The sequence below is a fragment of the Petaurus breviceps genome, unplaced genomic scaffold, assembly GCF_028583685.1.
Source record: "Petaurus breviceps papuanus isolate PSGF00001 unplaced genomic scaffold, PetGlider_PUasm1.0 490, whole genome shotgun sequence".
Taxonomy (NCBI): Eukaryota; Metazoa; Chordata; class Mammalia; order Diprotodontia; family Petauridae; genus Petaurus; species Petaurus breviceps.
In genome coordinates, this window is record NW_027186352.1 from 23,466,512 (window position 1) to 23,487,671 (window position 21,160).

At 44.1% G+C, this 21,160-nt stretch overlaps 1 protein-coding gene across 4 annotated transcripts in view; it reads right to left on the minus strand.

Annotated features, from left to right (window-relative positions):
- RHOBTB1 (Rho related BTB domain containing 1) overlaps positions 1–21,160 on the minus strand; it is a 200,680-nt gene that overhangs the window by 41,290 nt on the left and 138,230 nt on the right. For 3 of the 4 annotated variants that reach the window (XM_069101844.1, XM_069101847.1, XM_069101845.1), the window contains 2 exons: positions 11,823–12,024; positions 11,045–11,148 (listed from right to left, as the gene is read on the minus strand). In XM_069101844.1, the coding sequence (XP_068957945.1) occupies positions 11,045–11,148; positions 11,823–12,014 (296 nt within the window). In that variant the 5' untranslated portion in view covers positions 12,015–12,024. Of the gene's footprint in view, positions 1–11,044; positions 11,149–11,822; positions 12,025–21,160 lie in introns of those variants that run through there. The other variant, XM_069101848.1, reaches the window with a different exon arrangement.

Genomic DNA, 21,160 nt, shown 5'->3' on the forward strand with positions numbered 1-21,160 from the left:
CATCCATCCATCCATCCATCCATCCATCCATCCATCCATCCATCCACCAATTCATCTATCTGCTCCATTGGTATGGAGCCCACTTTCAGTTCTGGATTTCTAAAGAGATTCAGAACAGAGTAAGAAAAACGACTGAAAAGATAGAAAGGAGGTGGTAGGAGAAAGAGTCAAAGGCATAATGGTTGGCTCATTGGGAGAAGAGAAGGTGGCAGGGATAGGGGCTGAGGACCTGTATCACCAGTTTTCAAGAGGAAGCAAAATCCTAGTCAGGACCCACAGCAGAACCATTTACTAATTGTGAACCCTGGTCAAGGCTTCTCCTACAGAAAGAATAGGATGGATTAGACAGAGTAACTCTGAGGCCTCTTTCTAAGGTCAAATCTCTAATCCTCTTATGCGCAAGTCTTCTAGTCTCAATTTTCATTTCTGTAAAATGGGAATATTTGCACCACCTACCATAAAGTGCTACTGAAATTTGAGTTATTTTGTAATTGTTGTATGTATAAGTGGTTATGATGAGGATGCTGACAGTTTCTCTCCCTTCATATGTGTGTTGCCCATAGTAGGCACTTAATGAAGGCTGAATGAATAAAACTGAAATGGGGAATTCAAAAAGACACTGACATAATGTAGTAGCCAGTGTTTCTATAGGGCATTAAGGTTTACAAAGCGCTTTACAAATGTGATCTCATTTGATGTTGGATTTAAGGCCCAAAGGACCCTTAGAGATCACAAAGTCCAACTTCCTAGTTTTATAAATGGGGAGAGTGAAGAGAGAGAGGTAAGAGCGCACAACTAGTAAGTGCAATAGCTGTCCATTCTTCTGTTTTCTCGGCCAAAGACAATGATCTCTAGACTGGAAAGGATAGAACAACATAAAGAGGCAGGCATAAGTTGATAGCCGAGATAAATGGAGAGAGAGAAAGAGAACACTTAGCTATTCTTGGTGAATTCCAGTTACTGGGCCCAGGGGAGTGAGCTCCACTTCCCACTGGAAGATGACTGCTGAGCTACAGTTGGTGATCACTGGAAGACCGCAGAGAATGGAAGCCACACCATGTTGGGAGAAGACAAATGATACAATTTTCCAAAAGGGAAGAGAATGGGATCTGCCAACTCTAGGCCAGTGAGGGAATTTCTCTTCAATTCCTGCCAACATCTAAGATGTATTATTAGAGGGATGGTTAGAGAATATTTAGAAAAGGAAGCAGCGATCACAAAGAGGCAGCCTGGCATCATCATGAGGAGGCTGTGCTAGCCTACTCTCCTTTCTTCTCATGATGGTCACTAATGCTGTAGATACGGTGTACCTAGCTAATGGAAATGGAAATGGGTAAAGCCTCTCATGTTTTCCTTGTGGATAGCCAAGACAGAGAGGTGGTTTAGACAAGAGTCCAACTGGTCGGTGCGAGGGCTAGTTGAAGGACCAGAACCAAAGTGGAGTCATTGAAAGTTCAATGTTGGCTTGGAAGGAGAAACCCAGGAGTCCCCCCAATTCAATACATGAATACCTGTGACTCTGAGCGAAAACTGAAGAATAAGCAGGCATCTCCAAAATCAGTTGTACCCTGTTTTAGGAATCAAACTTGCTGGGAGAATCAACAAGTAGGATCTTGTCAGCCAGAGTGGCGTTAAATCAATTTAATTAATTTTAATTCAATTTAATTAAGTGACATTGTGTTAAGAACTGGGTAGATAAAAATGAAAAAATTCCCACTTCTCCTCAAGGAGCTTACTACATGTGTGCGCCTGTGCATGTATGCACAGAGAAGGGATCTGTGTTTGATTCTGTGATGTCTAACATTTGAATCAATGACCTAGATAGAAGCACAGATAGCACCTATATTAGCTTTGTTACTACACAACGAAAGGCAGGGAGCACAGCACAAGGAAAGAAGCCTGGATTTGGAGTCAGAGGAAGCTGGCTCTGTGGCTTAGTCACTTTGGGCCAGTCTCTTCACCTCCATAGGTGGGTTGCTTTAGTTTCCCCATTTGTAAAATGAATGGGCCATATTCAATGATTTTTTTTGGAGGGGAAGGCAGGGCAGTTGGGGTTAAGTGACTTGCCCAAGGTCACACGGCTAGGTTTTTTTGTGTGTGCTGTCTGAGGACGGATTTGAACTCAGGTCCTCCTGACTCCAGGGCCGGGGCTCTATTCACTGCATCACCTAGCTGCCCATACTCAATGATTTTTGAAATATTGTTCTAGCAAGTAGAAGCAACATTCGAACCCAGCTCAACCAAATCCAGATTCTTTCCACTCCACTTTAGTTAGGGCCATATCATGCCAAAATGAGGTTCAAGTATTCAATCCCCCTCTCTCCTGACTCGTTCCTGGGTTCTTCTTCACAGAGGCTTGATGATGCATCCTGGGGAGGGGGTCATCCTATATAACAGAAGGACAAGCAGGCGTCTCAGTTCAACTAAAAGGTCTATTTTTTATTTGGGCCTTATTTTTAAAATCAGATTTGCTGGGAAAGAAGGTGGCAGAGCCCTGCCAGCTGGGGAGAAGGCGTTACTACCCTTTACAGAACTCTGGGGAAAATGGCAGAGGATCACTGAGTGCTAGTCCACTCCTGACATCTCCATGAACCAGGAAGGACACACTCAGCAGAGTCTCATGCTGGGATTAATGCTGAATATTCAAAGGGGCAACTTCTTAACCCTCATCTTTGGGATCAGGGGGTGGGGCTGGAAGCAGAGTTCTCCTGCACTCTGCTGTGAATCTGGATTCTCTCCCTGTCATCACAGGAATACAATGAATGATTAACAAGGGTCCAGATGCACTTGCTGCACAGCCCCCAGAAGGGGCTGTGAATGACACATGGAATGTTAATTCTCATGGACGGCAAACATTTCTGTGGGTCCCAAACAGGGCTGTCAACTCGATGAAGATAGAAAGCAATAATGTGGAGTAATAATGAGGATTCTGGCTTCTTTCCCAAATGACAAGTCATTAAAAGTCAAAATGACTGGGAAATAGAGGAGTTTCCTTCCAGCAAAATAATGACAATGGTGGTGATGATGATGATGATGATGATGATGATGATGATGATGATGATGATGATGATGATGATACTGTTTTTAAGGATTCTCAGAATAAACACGATTATTGAATCAGGCTTCTTAACTAAAGTAACTAGAACATTCTTTCAAAAGATCTTGGGTTTTCAGTCACAATAGCAAAGATGGAGCATTATCTGAAAGAACACTGGGTCTGGAGTCCCAAGCCCTGGGTTCATATCCTGACTCTGACACTCCATGTCTAATCTCAAGTTACACCCTCAGCCTCAGCTCCTCTTCTGTAAAATAAGTAGGCTTCTAAAATCCCTTCTAGTTCTGGGTCTGTGGTCCCATGATTCCTTCTGTTCTCTCTGAGACACCCGGCAGCAGAATGATTCTCTGGCGACGTTAGGAGAAACACAACCATGAGCCAGAGAATTAGATTGGGCTAGAAGAGAATGCACAGACAGGGGCAGCTAGGTGGCTCAGTGAGTGGACAGAGCCTGAAGTCAGGAAGACTCATCTTCCTGAGTTCAAGTCCAGACTCAGTCACTTACTGTGTGATCCTGGTCAAATTACTTACCCCTGTTTGCCTCAGTTTCCTCATTTGTAAAATGAGCTGCAGAAGGAAATGGCAAACCACTCCACAAAGAAAACCCCAAATGGGCAGAGTCAGATATGACTGAAAAATGACTGCGCAAAAAAAGCACAGAACCAGGAGAATAATCTACACCCTATCAGGAGACATGCAATGTTCTATAATGTACAACCTATCCCCAGAACAGTTATTTGGATAATGAGGAGGAAAAGGTGGCTGAATTCAGATTGATTACAATGTAGAATGATCTTGAACGGATGATAAAAGACAGAGCTGGGTGTGTATTCCCTTCTGAGCAGAGAAGGAGGGGACTCCAGGTGTGGAACGGGGTGTACATCATCAGAGAGTGATGCTTAGTCCATTCCACCTGCTGACTGTTTTTCTTTGTTACAGTGGAAGGTGAGGTAGATACAGGCATTGGAGGAGTATAATGGGAAATCTGGGGCATCTCTCTTACAAAAGCAATCAAGCTCTGCTGTTTTATTTTGGTCCCCCGGAAGAACCACAGTCTTCCTTCAACAATAAGGTAAAAATCTCCCTAAATGCAGCAATAAAGAGGGATTTGTGAATGCTCAAAACCAAACCAAAAGGCGAGTTCAGGGAGCCTCCTGAGATATGTGACTAAGAGCGAAACTTGATTTTGGAACAATCATCCCTCATGGTGGAGGGAATGTCTTTGCTGCTAGGAGAACTGAACGTCTCAGAGGTCAATGGAAGACAATGGACTTTGGACAGTCACGTGATGGAGAGGTTTGTTAATGCTGGGTCAGAGGGGCACAGGATGCAAGCTGTAACGTGACATGGTGGAAAAAACCCACTGACCTCTGCCCCCCCCCCAGCTTGGCAGTTGTCAGTCAGCATTTATCAAGTGCTTATCAGTGCCAGGTGTTCTACTAAATAGCTGGAGATACAAGGAGAGGCAAAAAATATTTTTTTGTTGTTTTTCAGTTGTTTCAGTTATGTCTAATTCATTGTGACTCCATTTGGGGTTTTCTTGGCAAAGGTACTGGAGGGGTTTGCCATTTCCTTCTCCAGATCACTTTACAGATGAGGAGCTGAGGCACACAGGGTGAAGTGACTTGCCCAGGGTCACACAGTCAGTAAGTGTCTAAGGCTGGATTTGAACTCAGGTTTTCCTAACTCCAAGCCCAGTGCTTTGTCCACCATGCCACCTAGGTACACTCCCTCGAATTACTCCCAACAAAACAAGAAGTCTTGCTCTCAAGCAGTCTACATTCTAATGGGGGAGACGGCACATAAATATCCAGGGTTAGAGTTAGTTATGTGATGTCTGGGTCTCAGTTTCCTTAGACAATAAGTGAGGAGGTTGTCTGGATGATCTTGAAGGTGCTATCTGATTCTATCAATTAAGAGGAGGCAATAATGGAGTTATAGGGCTAGTGGAGATGATTCTGGGCATCCTTTCAGCATTTAGAGCTGGGACACCAGGCTGGGTCAATGAGCTTAATGCCATGCTTAATTCAGGTCTGACCAGCAAGAGGGTCACAGAGTTCAGAGACCATCTTCTCCCCAGGCCTGTAGACTCCCAGCACAGTGGATCATGAACTCATTAATTTAGAACCTAAGGGATCCCAGAATCAACATTGGAAAGAGCCAGCGCCTGGCACAGGGGAGGCATTTAACACATGCTTGTTCACTTTAATTGGTGGCCAACTAGCCCAGCCTACCTGAACAAGAAATCTGTGGACAATGTCCCCAGCTGGTGCTGGCCCACCCCCACACTCAGGGTCTCCTATTCTTGTTCTGCCTTAGAGGAGATGGCCACCAAGGTGCAGCCCATCCCACCTTTGCACAGTTTTCACTGTTGAAAAGTAGGAATGTGCCTCTCTCCGCAAATCCCTCCCAATGACTCCCTAGTTCTGTTCTCTTGGGGCAAGTCAGACAAGCCTGATTCCTCCTTCACAAGACAGGACTATCCAGTGAATGCTAGTCATGAATTCTGTGTTAAACAAGAGTGTATGACAACAGCAACAAGTGATCGTTTGTCTGGTGATTGAAGGTCTATAAAACACTTTAGAATGCATCCCTTGGTCCTCACATCAATTCCAGGTGTGTGTGTGTGTGTGTGGGGGGGGGAAATGCTATTATTATTCCCATTTCACAGATGAGGCCACCGAGGCTGAGAGAGATGAAGTGAGTAGTTCAGGGTCACACAGTGAGTGTCTGAGCAGGATTCAAACCTAAGTATTCTTAACTTAGAAGTCTGGTGTTCCAGCTGCCTAATGGCCTATCAGACCTTCCAAACTGCACTGACCAGTGCATGGGATTTGCTGCAGTTTCATAGGCAAGATGACCACAAAGTAAACCTCTCAGAACTCTCCCTGGCAGGCCTAGAGCTGTTAGGAGGAGAGACTTGAGCCGTAGGCCTCTCGGGAAACATTCCTCATCTCTCCCTGCACAGAACAGAGGGCTCAAAAATGTAGCCTGAGCTCTCCGGGTGTGGAAGCCCCTGCAGCTGCCATTTTGGCTTCTAGTGAGGAGTTCAGCGAATGCTCCATGAACCAATGTATGGGAATGAGGGCTTCCCAGCTACAAGGAGGCAGCGGCAGAAACACCAGGGAGAAAAGAGTGAGTTCTGAGAAAAACAAAATGGCGATTCCAGTGGTGTGGCTTCATGCCTGTGCGAGGAGGAGCCCAAGCTGCTCCCACTGTGGACCCGGAGTCATTGGAGGGGCAGGGGCCGACTTATGTGTCTTTGTGGCCCCAACACTGAGCTCAGGACCCAGGGGAGGTGACATTTCTTTACAGCCTGTTGTACGCCAGGTTCTCTGCTAAGCATTTACAAAACACTGTATTTGATCATCACAACTAGCATGGTTAGGCAGGTGCTATTATTATCCCCATTTTACAGATGAGGAAAATGAGGTAGATGGTTAAATGACTTGCCCAGGGTCACTCAGCCAGGAAAGCATCTGAGCAGGACTGAAATTAGGTCTGACTCTGCGCCCCCCAAGCACATAGCAGGGGCTTAACGAGGCTTGTTGGACTGAACTGGAATTTTGGTTTCCATCTGCCTCATCACCTTCCTTCTCTGCAGAGGTGGGGTCCCCTGGCTATGCGGAGCCATCATACGGTACAGGGCATGCTGCATACACACGCATATCATTTACTGCTGACATGTGGGGTCATTATATTGTCGGCGCTCTTTGGTGGCTTTTTCTATTTGTTAAAAGGACGGCTCTTGGGGGGAGGGGATGAAGAAGGGCTACACTGGCAAAGGAAGAGCATAAGAAACAAAACAGATCAAAGCTTTCAAAAATCAAATGTTAGTTCTTCTGAGTAACTTAAAAAACGTTTTATTTAAAAATAGATTTTTCCTGCTCTCTTTTGTTTCCCCTCCCCTACATTTCTCAGCGTATCTTCGGAATCACTTTTAATTAGCTTGCTTAACTTGCAGATTCTCCTCCCAAGGACAGGGACAGGGTGGCTTTGCTGTTCCCACACTCAGGGCCTAATCCTTCTCACACAGTAGGTGCTTAATAAAACGTTTCATGCATTGGCTATCCAAGGGAATAATACATCTGTTCTTTTCTAAGCTCGGCACACAGCTCATGATTCCTGATGCTGTGGTCCTCTTTGAGAATGAAAGACAAATACCAACCACCACCAGCTTGGAATGAATGTATTAAGAAGCCTTGCCGCTCGTGGAAAGAGCCCTGACCCTGCAGGCAGAGGATCTGGGTTCAAATCCTACCCATGACCCTTATTATCTATGAGACTCTTGACTAACTCACTTCAACTCCCTGGTGCTTGGGGGCTGCATCTAGAAAAAAGAGGAAGTTGGAGAAGATCAGAGGGTCTTCACCTGGCACCACGCAGTTGGTTTGGAACATTTTGATAGTTGTATTTCAAAATAACTGGTTTCCCATTTAATCCTACATGTTTTACTTTATGCATTTAATAGCATTATTCTGAGAAGGGATCCAGAGATTTGCCCGGGGTCTGTGAACCTAAAAAAAGATTAAAACCCCCTGCTTCAGAGAGACTCAGAGGGTCCTCCTTAGCTCTAAACCCAGGCCCCTATTTAATGCAATGCAACAATGATTATTCTGGAAAATGCTTTCAAGGCCCCTGCTGGGACACAAAGGCCCATGGAACATCCTGTGGTCGGCAAGCTCTTTTGAACCTGGCTCATTCCTTCCTCTCTGGTCCTGCCCCTTATTCCTCTTCATGTCCTGTTCCATTTAATGCTGGTCCTCAAATAAGACGCTCCCTCTCTTGTCTTTGGGCATTGTCTCTGGCTGTCTGTCCCTTCCCTAGGCCTGAGATGCTCTGACTGCTGACCTCCCTGGCTTCTTCTGAGACCCATCTACAAGCCTAGTGCCTTCAGGAAGCCTCCCCCTAGCTCTCTGCATTTCAGTGTCTTCCCTCTGTTAAGGGTCTCCCTGTTATCCTTTCTCTGTGTGTATACACATGTGTGCTGATATGTGCACTGTATACACATATAAACATATATGTATATTTGTTTTTATATGTTTTCTCACCCATTCGATTATAAGCTCTTTGAAGACACACACTGACTTTTGCCTCTTTTTCGGTATCCCTAGTGCCTGGCACATGGTGGGTTCTTAATAAATGCCTAGTGACTGATTGGCTTCCTTTAAGTCTCAGTTAAAGACACTTCTGCAAGAAGACACTCCTGGTTCTCCTTGGCACCAGCACCTTCCCATTTCTCTTGCTATTTCTAGTGATTTGCCCAGGGCACTGAGAGCTTTGACTTACCCAGGGACCTCAGGACCACTGACTCAGCTGGAAGGCATCTTGGAAATTATCTAATCCGTGATTTTGTAACCTCTTCTGTAACGTGTCCCTTTTGGCAGTGTGGCAAAGGCTAGGGAGGCTTTCTCAGAATTCTATATTTAAAAGTTTAAAATACATAGGATTGCAAAGGAAACTAATTGTAAAATTCTGTGTTGTAGGTGTACATACATATGTATCTATATATACACACACACATACATGTGTACCTATAAACACATAAATACATATGCACATACATGTGCACACACATATATGTATATATATGAATGAAGTTCATGGATCCTAGATTAAGAACCTCTACTCAGGTCCAATCCACTCATTGGACAGCTAAGGAAAAGGAGACCCAGAGAGGTTATAGAGGACCTTCCCAAGCTTGCACAGTTAGTTTATGTCCAAGGCAGGTCTAGAACCAAGGTCTTCTGGACTCCAAGGCGAGATCTCCACCCTCTAGGCCACACTGAAGAAATCCGTAGCCATTTAAAAAGCCCCACCCCCTCTGGAACCCTTCCCTGAGAACTGCCATCAAAGAGGGCGCCTCCCCTCCCATAAACTCTTTTGGCACATCATCCTCTGATGGGCATGCTCCTTCTCTACCACATGTTCTATTTCCTCCCTCCTAGACTATAAGCTTCTTGAGGTCCCAGCCCGTGTCTGGAATACAGACACGGAGACACCTTTGTATAGCAGCCAGGGAGTGCCCTGTCAGTCAGGCAGTATATAAGTCCACAGGAAGGGCTCCATTACTTTTTGCTTGGCATACAGTAAGAGCTTAATAAATGAGTTTTCATTTTGTTCATTCATGTAGCTACTGAACTGATAGTGAGGACTTCACGGCTGATGTCCATCTTCCTGTGGGAACGGAACCCCACCTTCTGCCTTCAGGATTCACTTTCTCATCACCACCTCTTCTTACTTTTTTGAGGAAAAAAAAAACCAGCATCTGGTACTGATGCTGATTTTGGATTTTGGAAATCCATCTAAAGAGGAATTTGGAAATGGTTTCTGGAGAAAAAGGACATCCCAGTGAATCTGAGAGGGTGATTTAGATGTCGTGAAGGACCCAGGAAAGCAGAGACGCCTAGTGTAGCCACAAAAAGGCTGGAACAGCAGATGGAGCCCAGAAATGGGGCTGCCCAGTCTCAGAATGATTGGAAATAGTCTGGCAGAAGGCAAGGGAAGGACTGAGGAGACAGGCAGCAGAAAGGGAAGGCTTGGGAACATCATGAGAGCTGCCCCACCCACGGCTTTCTCTGCCTCTTCAATGAAGAAGGAAGTTTCACCAAGCCTTGTGAGCAGAAGAGAATGGAATGGAGAGTTGGGGCTCCTGTGGCCACAGAGGTCATGCCTTGTGTGGACTTGCCTGACAGCTCACAGCTCCACTGAATTCCCTGCTGCCTTATATGGACCAGACTGACTTGGGATTCAGGATCATGCATTATGAGCTAGACATGCCCTTGGATGGTAACTAGGCCAGGCCCTGAAGGCAGTTCGGGACAGTCCAAGGTAAGCTCGATTTCAAGTCAGAGGCCTGCAGTTCAAATATCTCCCATCACTCAATACTCAGGTGACTGTGACTTGATCCCTCTTGGCCTCAGTTCCTCATAAGTAAAATGAGTGGGTTAGACCAGACAGCCCCTAAGATTTCTTTCAGCTATAACTTTACTGATTTATGATCCATTTTACAGACGAACACCAGAAAAACTGAACTGACTTTACCAAGGTCACACACATCTGTAGAAAGTGGAGCTAAGCTGCCCCTTAAATCCTCATGGCAATGTTGTGGGGCTCTGCAAAGGTGGGACTACACAATGAGAAAGTCATTATCATGGATGCCCGTATTTGGGAGGGCCTTCAGAGGGTATCTGATCTAAAGCAGAAGAGATAACCCTGGACTTGAACTCAAAGGACTTGGGGTGAAATCCAACTGTACCCCTACTTACCTTTGCCCAGCCTCTCACCCCTGGGGCCTCACTGTCCTCATTTGTAAAAGAGATGTTTGGACTAGATGACCCGAAGGACCTTCCATCCCTGAGCCTACACACCCGCCAGACTGCCTGCCAGCGTCCATCAGGATTCATCTCGGGAGGCTTCTCCCTTTTTCCTTTCTTGCTTTCTCCAGTGCTTAGCAAAATGCCTGGTATACACTGAGTGCTTAATAAATGCTTGTGAATCGCCATCCACAGAATCCCATACTGCTTTTGGATGGCTCCAACTGTTAGAAAGACTCTCGCTACTGAGATGAAGCTGGTTCTCTCTCTCCAGGGGCTCCATTTAATAAATGCTTATCAACAAACTGCTCGTTATGCGGGATGGTCCCTCCTCACAACCCTGGACACCAGCCATTCTCCATGACCTTCCGAAAAAGGAGTACCCGACCAGAATAGAATCCTGCAGATGTGTTCCATGGGGAGGGAGAGTGCAGCTGGCCTCCCTCCCCCTTTCTCCGGTGCTATTCCTCTCCACGTAGCCAGGTTTGCATGAGCTTCTTGCATCATCATGGCACACTGCTGACCCTTCTAAAGCTTGCAGGTCCACTAAGACCCCTCTCCCCAAGATCTTTTTCATATCATGTCCTTTCCGCCTCTGCTCTACTCTGTGTTTGCTAAGGTGATTTTGCAAACCCAAGCATCGCATTTTCTTATTAGGCTAGATTTTATTTACCTGCCATAAGCAAAACGCCTGTCTTTGTGGTGGTCACCAAAGGTATCCCAGAGCCTGAGAGAAACACTCACTTCATCGACGACATCTCGAGAGCGTTCTAGGACCTGCAATAGAGACAGAGCAGAATGGTCACTTCTGCTTAGGAGGTCACCAGGCCTGAATGTCCAGCTGACAGACTGGCTGCTAGTTCTCCTTATTCTAAGAGACTTAGCTATCTTGGATAGACCTGCTATCTACATGTTGTATCTTCCATTAGAATGGGCATGTCTAGAGGGCAGGGACCAGATTATTATCTTTCTTTGCATTCCAATTGCTTGATACAGCAGGGCTTGGTATATAGCAGGTGCTTAATAAATGCCTATTGACTACTAACAGACAGCTTTGCCAGTTTTAAAGGCTGTGTGACCCTGGTCAAGTCACTTCATTTCTTAGGGCCCCAGAATATTCTCTAAGACTCTAAATGGCAAAGCCGTCACCAATATGCAATGGTAGAGGGAGTTTCTTAACTGGGAATTCCCTATACTAATGAAATCATAGGTATAGTCCAAAAAAGGTGGTCCATTATTAGTACTGCCCCCAATGTGGCTTAACTTAGGAAATAGCTTTCTTCTATGGATGCTCTGTGAAAAGAGAGAGAGAGCCCAGACATTCTTGGGTCACTTTTGTTTGCTGCTCTGCTGCCTGCCCAACCACTCCATTTAGTGTTTTCAGGGGTGGTCAGTCTCACTTGGAAGGCACGCAGGCCTCTGGCCCGGCAGGATGGCAAGTCCCCCCTTACCTCCTGGCAAACTCGGTACTGGTCAATGGCCCATACTGTGGGCACATGAGTGGCCAGCAGCTGGTACTGGGTCAGGGTAGTGTTACATGCCCTGGCACAGATCAATCGGGTCTTCCCCACAGCATTGTCTCCGACCACGACACACTTGATGGTTTCAACGTTGGGCCTTTCGTAATCCATGTCAGTGTCCATTTATCCAAATCTGCAACAAGACGGTTGTTACACAACTCTCATGGGGGCCCTCCTAAGTTCTGAGGTCCCAGGTGGTACACTATCCCCCCTCCTTGGATGGGTCTTCCAACCCACAGAAATCTCCAAGTTCACCCCCAGTTTGGTTGAGATCAAAGAAAGCCTTATCTCTACCCACATCAGGATGAAAACAAAAGAAAACCAAAAGACGTGGTTGTTTTGACCCCAGATGATGGACTCCACTTAACATGTTATTTTCTCCTCAGTTTTCTGTAAATACAAACCTGTCAACTGGAGATGGATCTGGGTCAAGGGGGGTACAGCTGGCATGGGCTGCCCACGTTAGAGCAGAAGAGACTGGATACCTATTGGCTTTACTCCGACACTCTGGCCCAAACTGCCCAGGCAAGGCTAGTCAGGTGATGTTGTGGGCCTGACCTTGGAGATTTCATCTAACAGCAAATTATGAAAATGAGTCCTAGATGGCTCTCCCACCACGATGGGGGCAGGTTCAGCCAGGTGGCAACAAAGTACAAACGTAAAGGCAAAGTCTCACCTTAAAGGAATGCCAAGTGAACAGACTGGATGAATGAGCGACGTGTAGGTGTGGGAGCCGAAGGGTCTGGGGGTGGAGGTGGGGGTGGGGAACAACAGTTTGGATGTGGCAGTGCAGCCATGGGATCATTCTCAAACAGGAATATGGTGATTTTCCCCCCTTGTTCTATCTTCCTCAAGAAACTGAGGAAACCTGATTGACCAAGGATCCCCAATCTTTAACACAAGGGCACTAGAAAGACTGGGAGCTGCAGCGACAGTAGTGAATTTTGAGTCTGAATTCTGGCTGTCATATACAAGCTGTGGGAATTCTTGAAGATCACTTCAACACGCAACAAAAAATCAATAGAAAGTTCTCGCCACCAGTCACTGACTGTCAAATGGTTCAACATCAGAAACTGAAATGATTTTATCAGCCGAAAGGATGCTAGAGAAGAGGCGTGAATTACCATGTGCTCTGCAGCTGCCCCCTAAGGACCATGGGACCTTTCTTGGAGACTCGGAGCTCAACCTTCCGTGTGTGGTCTCCACCATTAGAAGGCAGGCTCCTTGAGAGCAAGACCCATCTTACTTTTCCATTTCTATGCCCACCAGTCAGTGCTTAATAAATATTTCATTCATTCATTCATTAACAAGCACTGATTAAATAAATGTCTACCATGCCAAGAACTTTTTCTCCATAAAAATAAAGAAGTTGGAAGAGATGGACTTTAATTCAATTCAATTTAACTTATTTCAACAAGCATTTATTAAGCACCTACTATGGACTATGAGGGACAGGGTGATGTAATGGATAGAAAGCTGTTTTTGTAGTCAGGAAGATGTGGATTCCAATCTCTCTGACATAAGTTGGTTGTGCGACCCTGAGCAAGTCACTTCGCTGCTAAGTTCCCTAGACAACTCATTTAAGACTACAGGTTGCAGACAAGCTGCCAGCCTACATTAGCGGAGGAAGACTGCTCACCCTACGTCCATGAAATCTTGAGTCTGGTTGAAAACAAAAACAAACATCTGCAAAGTTCTGCACTCCAGGATCTTTTCCAGATGGCAGAGTGGATAGATCACTGGACCTAGTTAGCAAGAACCAGATTCAAATCCTACCTTAGGTACTGTTAGCTGTGGGACTATGGGCAAGTCATGGATCATCTTGAAACTTTGGTGAAGTGGGCATAAGAACAACACTGACCTCCCCGAGTTGTTGAGGCACAAATAAGACTGTAGAAATGACTCGCTAAAACTCAAGCTACTGTGTTGATATGAATTGTACTTATTAGTGTAACTTTTAATTTCTCTGAAAGCTTGAACACTGCAAGAATGAAGAATTTTCAATTGAAGCTCCTGGGGAGACAGGCTTGACAATTAATTTGCTAACTGTAGCTGGGAGAAGGATGGGAGATCTTGCTTACTATTCTTCCCTGCTAAGAATCTTCAGAAACTTTGGGAAAGGGTTAGGTGATGGTGGCAACTAGCTGGGAAGGAAATCTGACATGTCTTCATGATCACAGGAGCACAGAATCAAGTTTGCCTTCTCCATTAGACTGTAAGCTTGAGGACAGACCACCTTTCATCCTTTTTTGTATCTCCAATTTTTAGCACAGCGCCTGACACACGGTAGACACTTAATAAAATGTTTACTTGATTGACTGAGTCAGGATGACAAGATGAAGCAGCCAATTTTAGCTTATCTGACTGCAGGATGGACACAATATCTGATCAGACTCATTTTCAAACAACACTTATTAATTTTTGTATGAGTTATTAGTCTAGTTATCTGCCTTACATCTCGTATTTACTGTCCGTATGTTTTCTATAAGAACTCATCCCTCGATAGAAGGAAAGGTCTTTGAAGGTTAGGACTGTTTTCTTTTTCTGTTTGTAGTCCTCAGCTCTTAGGGACAATGCTTGGCCGGTAGTAGGTGCTTAATAAAATTCTGTTCATTCATTAATGATTTAATGTATATAGTGAGGCAGGAAAACAATTACGACTGATGTGTTTGGCACTCTGAGACACTTTTCTTACTACAATCTGGTGGTGTAGATGGTGTACAAATAATTTTCCCTATCAAAACAGATGAGGAGATTGAGATTGAATAGTTCAGTGCTTGATGTGGGGTCAAACAGCCAATATGTGTCATGAAGCTAGGTTTGAACCCAGGCCTCCTGACCTTCCAGTCCAGGGCACCTTCTACTACAACAAAGGAGCCTCAGGTCCTTAGCCCCACTTGGTCTATTTTTGTTTGTTTCTGTCTCCGAGTCCTGAGCTCGAAACAGAGGAAGCGAAGAGAGTGGGACAGCTCTTCTCTGGGTTCATCTTAAAGACTGCTGAGCGGCCAGACCTCTGGGCTTGCTCTCTTTGACCCACTCCAATCATGGGGACCAAAGGAAAAATCAAGGGCTACTAAGTTGTTTATGTCCTTTAGCCAGAACATGTGTCCCACATAAAGTGGCCAATCAGCACACATGCCCAGCCCTACTATGCACACAGATCAGTAAATGCAAGGTAGGGTGTGTGGGGCCCAAGATGAGATTCAGATAAAGTGCTAGGAGGAAGGGAACCCTTTCAGCTGGGGAGAGTCGGGGGTGGCGGAACATGAGAAAAGGCTTGAAAGGAACTTTGTGTGAAAGGTTTATTAAATCAGTTACAAAGCCCTGATTATCTCTCATGCTCAGAAACAATTTTATTTTGCAGAGGGACTTTCATGACAAGGTACAGAAACTCACTCTCATCTGGGTCAGCTCCACACAGGCAGCAGAGTCCCATGCAGCACCAAATCTATTCTGTGAACAGCAGTTTCCCCACTGTCTGTCAGTGTACATCACATCACCAGGTGACGTGCACCAAGGCAAATTCCATTTGTTTCTTCTCTAAGCACCACTGCCTTAAATGACTCAAAGCTTCAGCGATGTCTTGGCACCATCTGGAGAGGGACTATCCAGAATACTGATTTGCCTCTTAAGGCAAACAGTGAGTGCTTAATAAATGCTTGCTGATTGACTGGACTTGGAGTCAGGAAAGACCTGGTTCTGATGCTTGTCTCTGACATGTCTTTTTCACTGTGTAACTAAATGAACACCCCCACCCCAGCTTCAGTTTCTATGTATAATGGGGACAATAATACCCGTAAACACTTTCATTGTGAGCAGTGCTGTAACTAGCAATTTTGGTGACTGGGGCCAGTGGCACAGAGCAGCAACACATTAAATCCGACTTTGTAATTCATGACGTAAAAAAAATGCAATAAGCAATGAAGACAAGTTCAATCGAATGGTTCAAAGAATTAGAAACTACAGTGGCTTCTAACCAATAAAAGAGCTTATATTAAACTTTTGACTTCTTCAGGCAGAGTTCCAGTCATTTGACTTAGCTACAACTGGCTATAAAGACCAAATGAGCTACTCACTTGTAAAAAGTAAAGTAAAGCACACTGTAAACACTAAAGCAGCACCCCAGTCTGGCACCCATCCCACTCTACCCCATCACCTCTATCGACTATGATGAGAAAGCTAGGCGGTGCAAGGAATGGAGTTCAGAACCTAGAGACAGCAAGACCTGAATTCGTGTTTGGCTCCAGACAAGTAATAGTTGTGTGACCCTTGGTAAGTCATTTTACCTCCTACCTACCTCAGTTTCCTCATAGGTAAAATAGATAATGATAGCTTCTGCCTCCTGTCAATTATAGCAATGGAAGAGATAATGTTTGTAAAGAATATTGTAAAACCTTAGAGCACTTTATAAACACCCATCATCATCATCATCACTAACGAATGGACTTTATGCTGGGGCTACTGGAAGAGATCAGGAGGATAAATTATCATTCCCTGCCCTTGAGGAGTTTATAATCTGGGAAGGGCAAGTCCCACATAGGAAACGAGAAGAAATGGACAAACAAATGAATACATGAAGAAAAAGGCATTTATTAGATGTTTATTATGCACCAAGTGCTGGGATAGAAGAAAATAACTGAAGGCAGCCTCCACCCTCGGGGAAGGGAGCACCTACAGAGGAGTCATGCTCAGAGGTGGTTGTTTTGGTTTGGGAAGTCACAGGGAGAGTGATTGAGGCAATAAGGGAGGAGATTGACACAACTTTTCCAACTGCAGAATTTGGTTATAATTCCATATGATTTTGGATTTATAATAATGTGATGATTAAATGCTAAATTCTGTGGTGTAGACTATAATGGTTGTTCAGTAGTTTTAATCGTGTCCAACTCTTCATGACTCCATTTGGGGTTTTCTTGGCAGAGATCCTGGAGTGGTTTGCCATTTCCTTCTCCAGCTCATTTTACAGGTGAAGGAAATGGAGGCAAACAGGGGTAAGTGACTTTCCCAGGGTCACACAGCTAGGAAGTGTCTGGGGTTGAACTTGAACTCAGGGAGTTAGGTTTTCCTGACTCCAGGCTCAGCAGTCTATCCACTGTGCTACCTAGCTGCCCATGGACTACAGTAGGAAAAGGCAGGACCTGAGGTGTTCTTTCAAAGTTAACAACTATATATAACTATATATATACATACATTCATACATACATATACACACATATATACAAGTCTACATATATATATATGTATATACACAATATGTTAAAGGAACAACTCACATTTCTGTCTGTCTTGAAAATTTACAAAATGCTTTTATAAAACACCAGTCTTAGAGCTGGAAGGGCCTTAAAGGTCATCTAACCCAATCCCCTCATATTAAAGCAGAGAAACTGAGATTTGCAGAAGTGACTTGCCTGAGGTCACACTGGGAATACCTGGCCAGAGCCTGGATTCTCACTAATCAAAAGCAGTTGATAATGGGCTGCTTAGGAAGACCAAGTCCTGCCTTGGGTGAATACTGGCCAGGTTGACCCTGAACAAGTCACTTAACATCAGTGTCCCAGGTAGCTCTAATCTGATCATCCGGTTCTCAATGCCATGGTGCTTTGTGATGTGTCATGGTCTCTCACAAGACCACCCTGAAGTATGCACAGGAATGATCTCTCCTATTCTGCAGATGAGGAAAATGGATGTCAAAAAGACAAAGTGACTTGCTGATTGTCACACAGTTAATATATATCAGAGCTGGGATTGAACGTGTGACTCATTTCCCCGTCCTCCTTTCCCCCACAACTTTATTTTCTGGCCTGGTACAAAGTAAGGTCAGTAGCTTACCACTGCCCACCTTGGAACTAAGAATGGCCTTTATATTTATAAATAACTTTTTGTTGTATTTAAGAAATGCAAAAATGATTTTAAATCCCTGATCATGCAAAAAACAGGCTGTAGGCTCTAATTTGCTGACCCCCAGAATGGCTCCTAAATCTACTTAGATCACATGTGGCAAAGCTGTGAAGCAGTTGGTATTTGTGGGACTCCCAGGTTCTCCTTCCTTTCTCTTTCATGTGCCTCTTCCTCCCTTCATGGTGGCGAGTCCCAGTAAAAAGGGACTCACAGAAAAATATTAAACTCATTCACACTGGAGGATTTCTTTTGTAAATGGAAAGGCCTTTTAAAATGATCAATGAAACTAATTATTTGAGGGGTGTGTGTAATTCAATGTGATTTCATTGAGGGAGGGAACGAACTGTGAGGAATCTTTGTCTTGGGAGTTCTCTGGGTCATCAAGAGATTGACATAGCTTGACAGTTACAAAAAGCAGTCCTTCAATAAATGGCCAATGAAGCAATCAATAACATTCACGTGGGATCAACTATCTGTGGGTGAGGAAGGCACCGCGCATACGCGCATACACATAACAAAGAGTGAAAGCACCTGCTCTCAAGAAGGGTCTACATTCTAACAGGACAGACAACGCCTACACAAAAGTATACAATGAATAAATGTGAAGAATAAACACAAATACACACAAGAGAGTTAGATACAAGGTAGAAAGGGAACAAGATGTGGGAGAACAGGAAAGACTTCATTCAGTTATTGACTATTAATTGAACTGAAATGAATCATTCTAGTGTTGAAACACAATTGTATGATCATATCTAGCAGGATTTTGAGTTAGAGCTCCATTCTTTAATTTCAGGATTATTGTAGTTTCCAGTTTCCTAGCTTTTTTGGTCATGCCCTCATTTTCTTAGTGACAAACATGAAATGAACAGTAGGAAATCACTTGGTCTATAAAAATATGGATTAAATAACAATCAGTGAATCAAAAGTTAGCTGAGTACTGGGAATTGACACACTATTGCAAAACCAAACTCATAAGGTTTCTGTTGAGCAAGGGGCCTATGGCAGATGGGGAAAGAAGGTGGTATCTTTTATCTGTATACATTTCCTCTTCTTGGTTTCTTTAGTACTGGTTTTAGCTCAGCAGGAATTGGGGGGAAATGCTCTTATATTTTATTCATGCCTATGTCAAGCAGTTCAGAAGGCCTATGGAAATTGTTCCAGAGCAGAAAAGGAGCTGGATGGGACTGGCTAGTTGAGGGGAAAACAAATGTTTCTCACCAGCACAGAGGTTCAGATAAACTGTGACGAAGAGTCCCATAGTTATTGAAGTCCAAAGGACAGAACTGGTTAAAAAAAACCCAAACCACAAACAAACAAACAAACAAAAACACACTTAAGTTGTACAACTGAAGAGGAAAAAGGGAGAACAAATAGGTTGGATAAATAGCTGGGACTTAAACCATGGAGTCTCTTTTACTGACCTGGAATAGCTGACTTCATTTATACTAAAATTACAAATTAAATCACAAAGGAATTGTTGATGAGAATGAAAACCAGAGAAACATGAAAAGATCTGTTTCATTTCACATCTCTTTGTTATCCTCCTTCCTGTTTCATAATAAACTCTCAGAGCTGGAAAAGACTTCAAATGTTATCTCTCCAAAATGTCCAAGAAGTGGTCATCCAGCCTGTCTCTAAATGACAGAATGCCTGGCCTGGAGTCAGGAAGAAATGAGTTCAAATCCAGCCTCAGACACTTGCTAGCTGTGTGATCCTGGACAAGTCCCTTCACCCTGTTTGCTTCAGTTTCCTCATCTGCCAAATGTGCTGCAGAAGGAAATGGCAAACTGCTACAGCGTTTTCTGCCAAGAAAACCCCAAATGGGGTCACAAAGAGTCAGACATGACTGAAAATGACTAAACAACAAAACTTTTAGCTTGTCATCTACTCTAAACATTAAAGAGCTCCACTTTTTAGGAAATTCCTCTTCATAATGAACCACCATTTGTCACCATATAACTCAGTGGATCAGAGACTGCCTATGAATTTAGAGTGGGAAGGGTCTTTACAGTTCATCTTGCCGAACCCCCTTCATTTTATAAATGAAGACTCCTGCTCAGAGAGACAAGTGACCTCACTTAGGTCATATAGGTAGATCCTAGGTCTTCAAATCTAGCTCCCGATTCTGAATCTGTTGTTCTTAAAGACCATACAGAATAAACACACGGCTCCTCTCATGACATCAAGTCACTTCTCCCCAAAGGACTTTAAACATCCAAAGACGGCTAAAGCACAAAGCTTTATACCAAGCAGGCACTTAATACACATCTGAATTATATAAAATTGAAATGTTGTCCACTTTATATGTCCAATCTTGAAATGGACTATTTCCAATTTCCACTCCAACCTGGTCAAATGCCTCTGAAACTGCCCCCACTGGTCAATTTCCCTGCAAAGTATGCCACTCAAACAGAATAATACTCTGGATGTGACTGACCAGGGCTGGGGAACTCTTAGCTCTTTCTTTATGGACACTTCTTTTAATAACAAAGCACAGTCAAATGGTCTTTTCCCATCAACCCAGAGAGTTCTTCATTTCTTCACTTCCTTTGGATGACCTCCTGAAGTCTCTCATGACCCAGGCAGGGTGAAGGATGCCCTTCCACCCACCCACTGACTCTAGCATGCTGCCCCCTTGTGGACTGTTGGGTCACGTAACTTCTGTGCTGTTGGCCTTTCTTTGATACCGTGTGCGCTGTCCAGGGTTCCTTCCATCATGGATTCCATTTATGCTTCATAAAATTCATGTTTGCCAATACATTTTTGGCAACTTAAATGAGGGGTCTCCAGGCTTTCCTAGGATCAGATGACTACTGACAGTTCACGAGCGGCGTGCTTATCAAATACACTGATGATAACAGAGCTGGGAGGGGATAGCTAATATGCTACCTATAAAATCAACAGGTATTTATTAAGTAACTATTATGTGACAGGCACTTAGCTGGACATTAGAGATCCAAAGATAAGAATGAAACAGCTTATGCCCTCTAAATAACTGAATACTACGTTAGATAATAGAGTGAGCATCCAAAGAGATTTCAATAGGCTTAGCCTACTGGGTAAGAAATTGATAAGACAAAATCTATAGGGATAAATGCAAAAGTCTTTTATACTTAGGTTAGAAAAATCACCTTCATACTTAGAAGATGGTGTGTGGCTAGATAGCAATTTATCTGAAAAGATCTGGAGATTTTGATGACTTCAAGCTCAATGAGTCAACAGTAGAACAAAGACGTCAAGAAAGCTAAGGGCAAAAAGGCTACACTAAATTATTCAATCTCCAATGATCCATTACCCAAGATGTAAGGTGGTACTGGGCTCATGGTGCTCTGTCCTGGTCAGACCCTATTGGGGGTGTTGAGATCAGT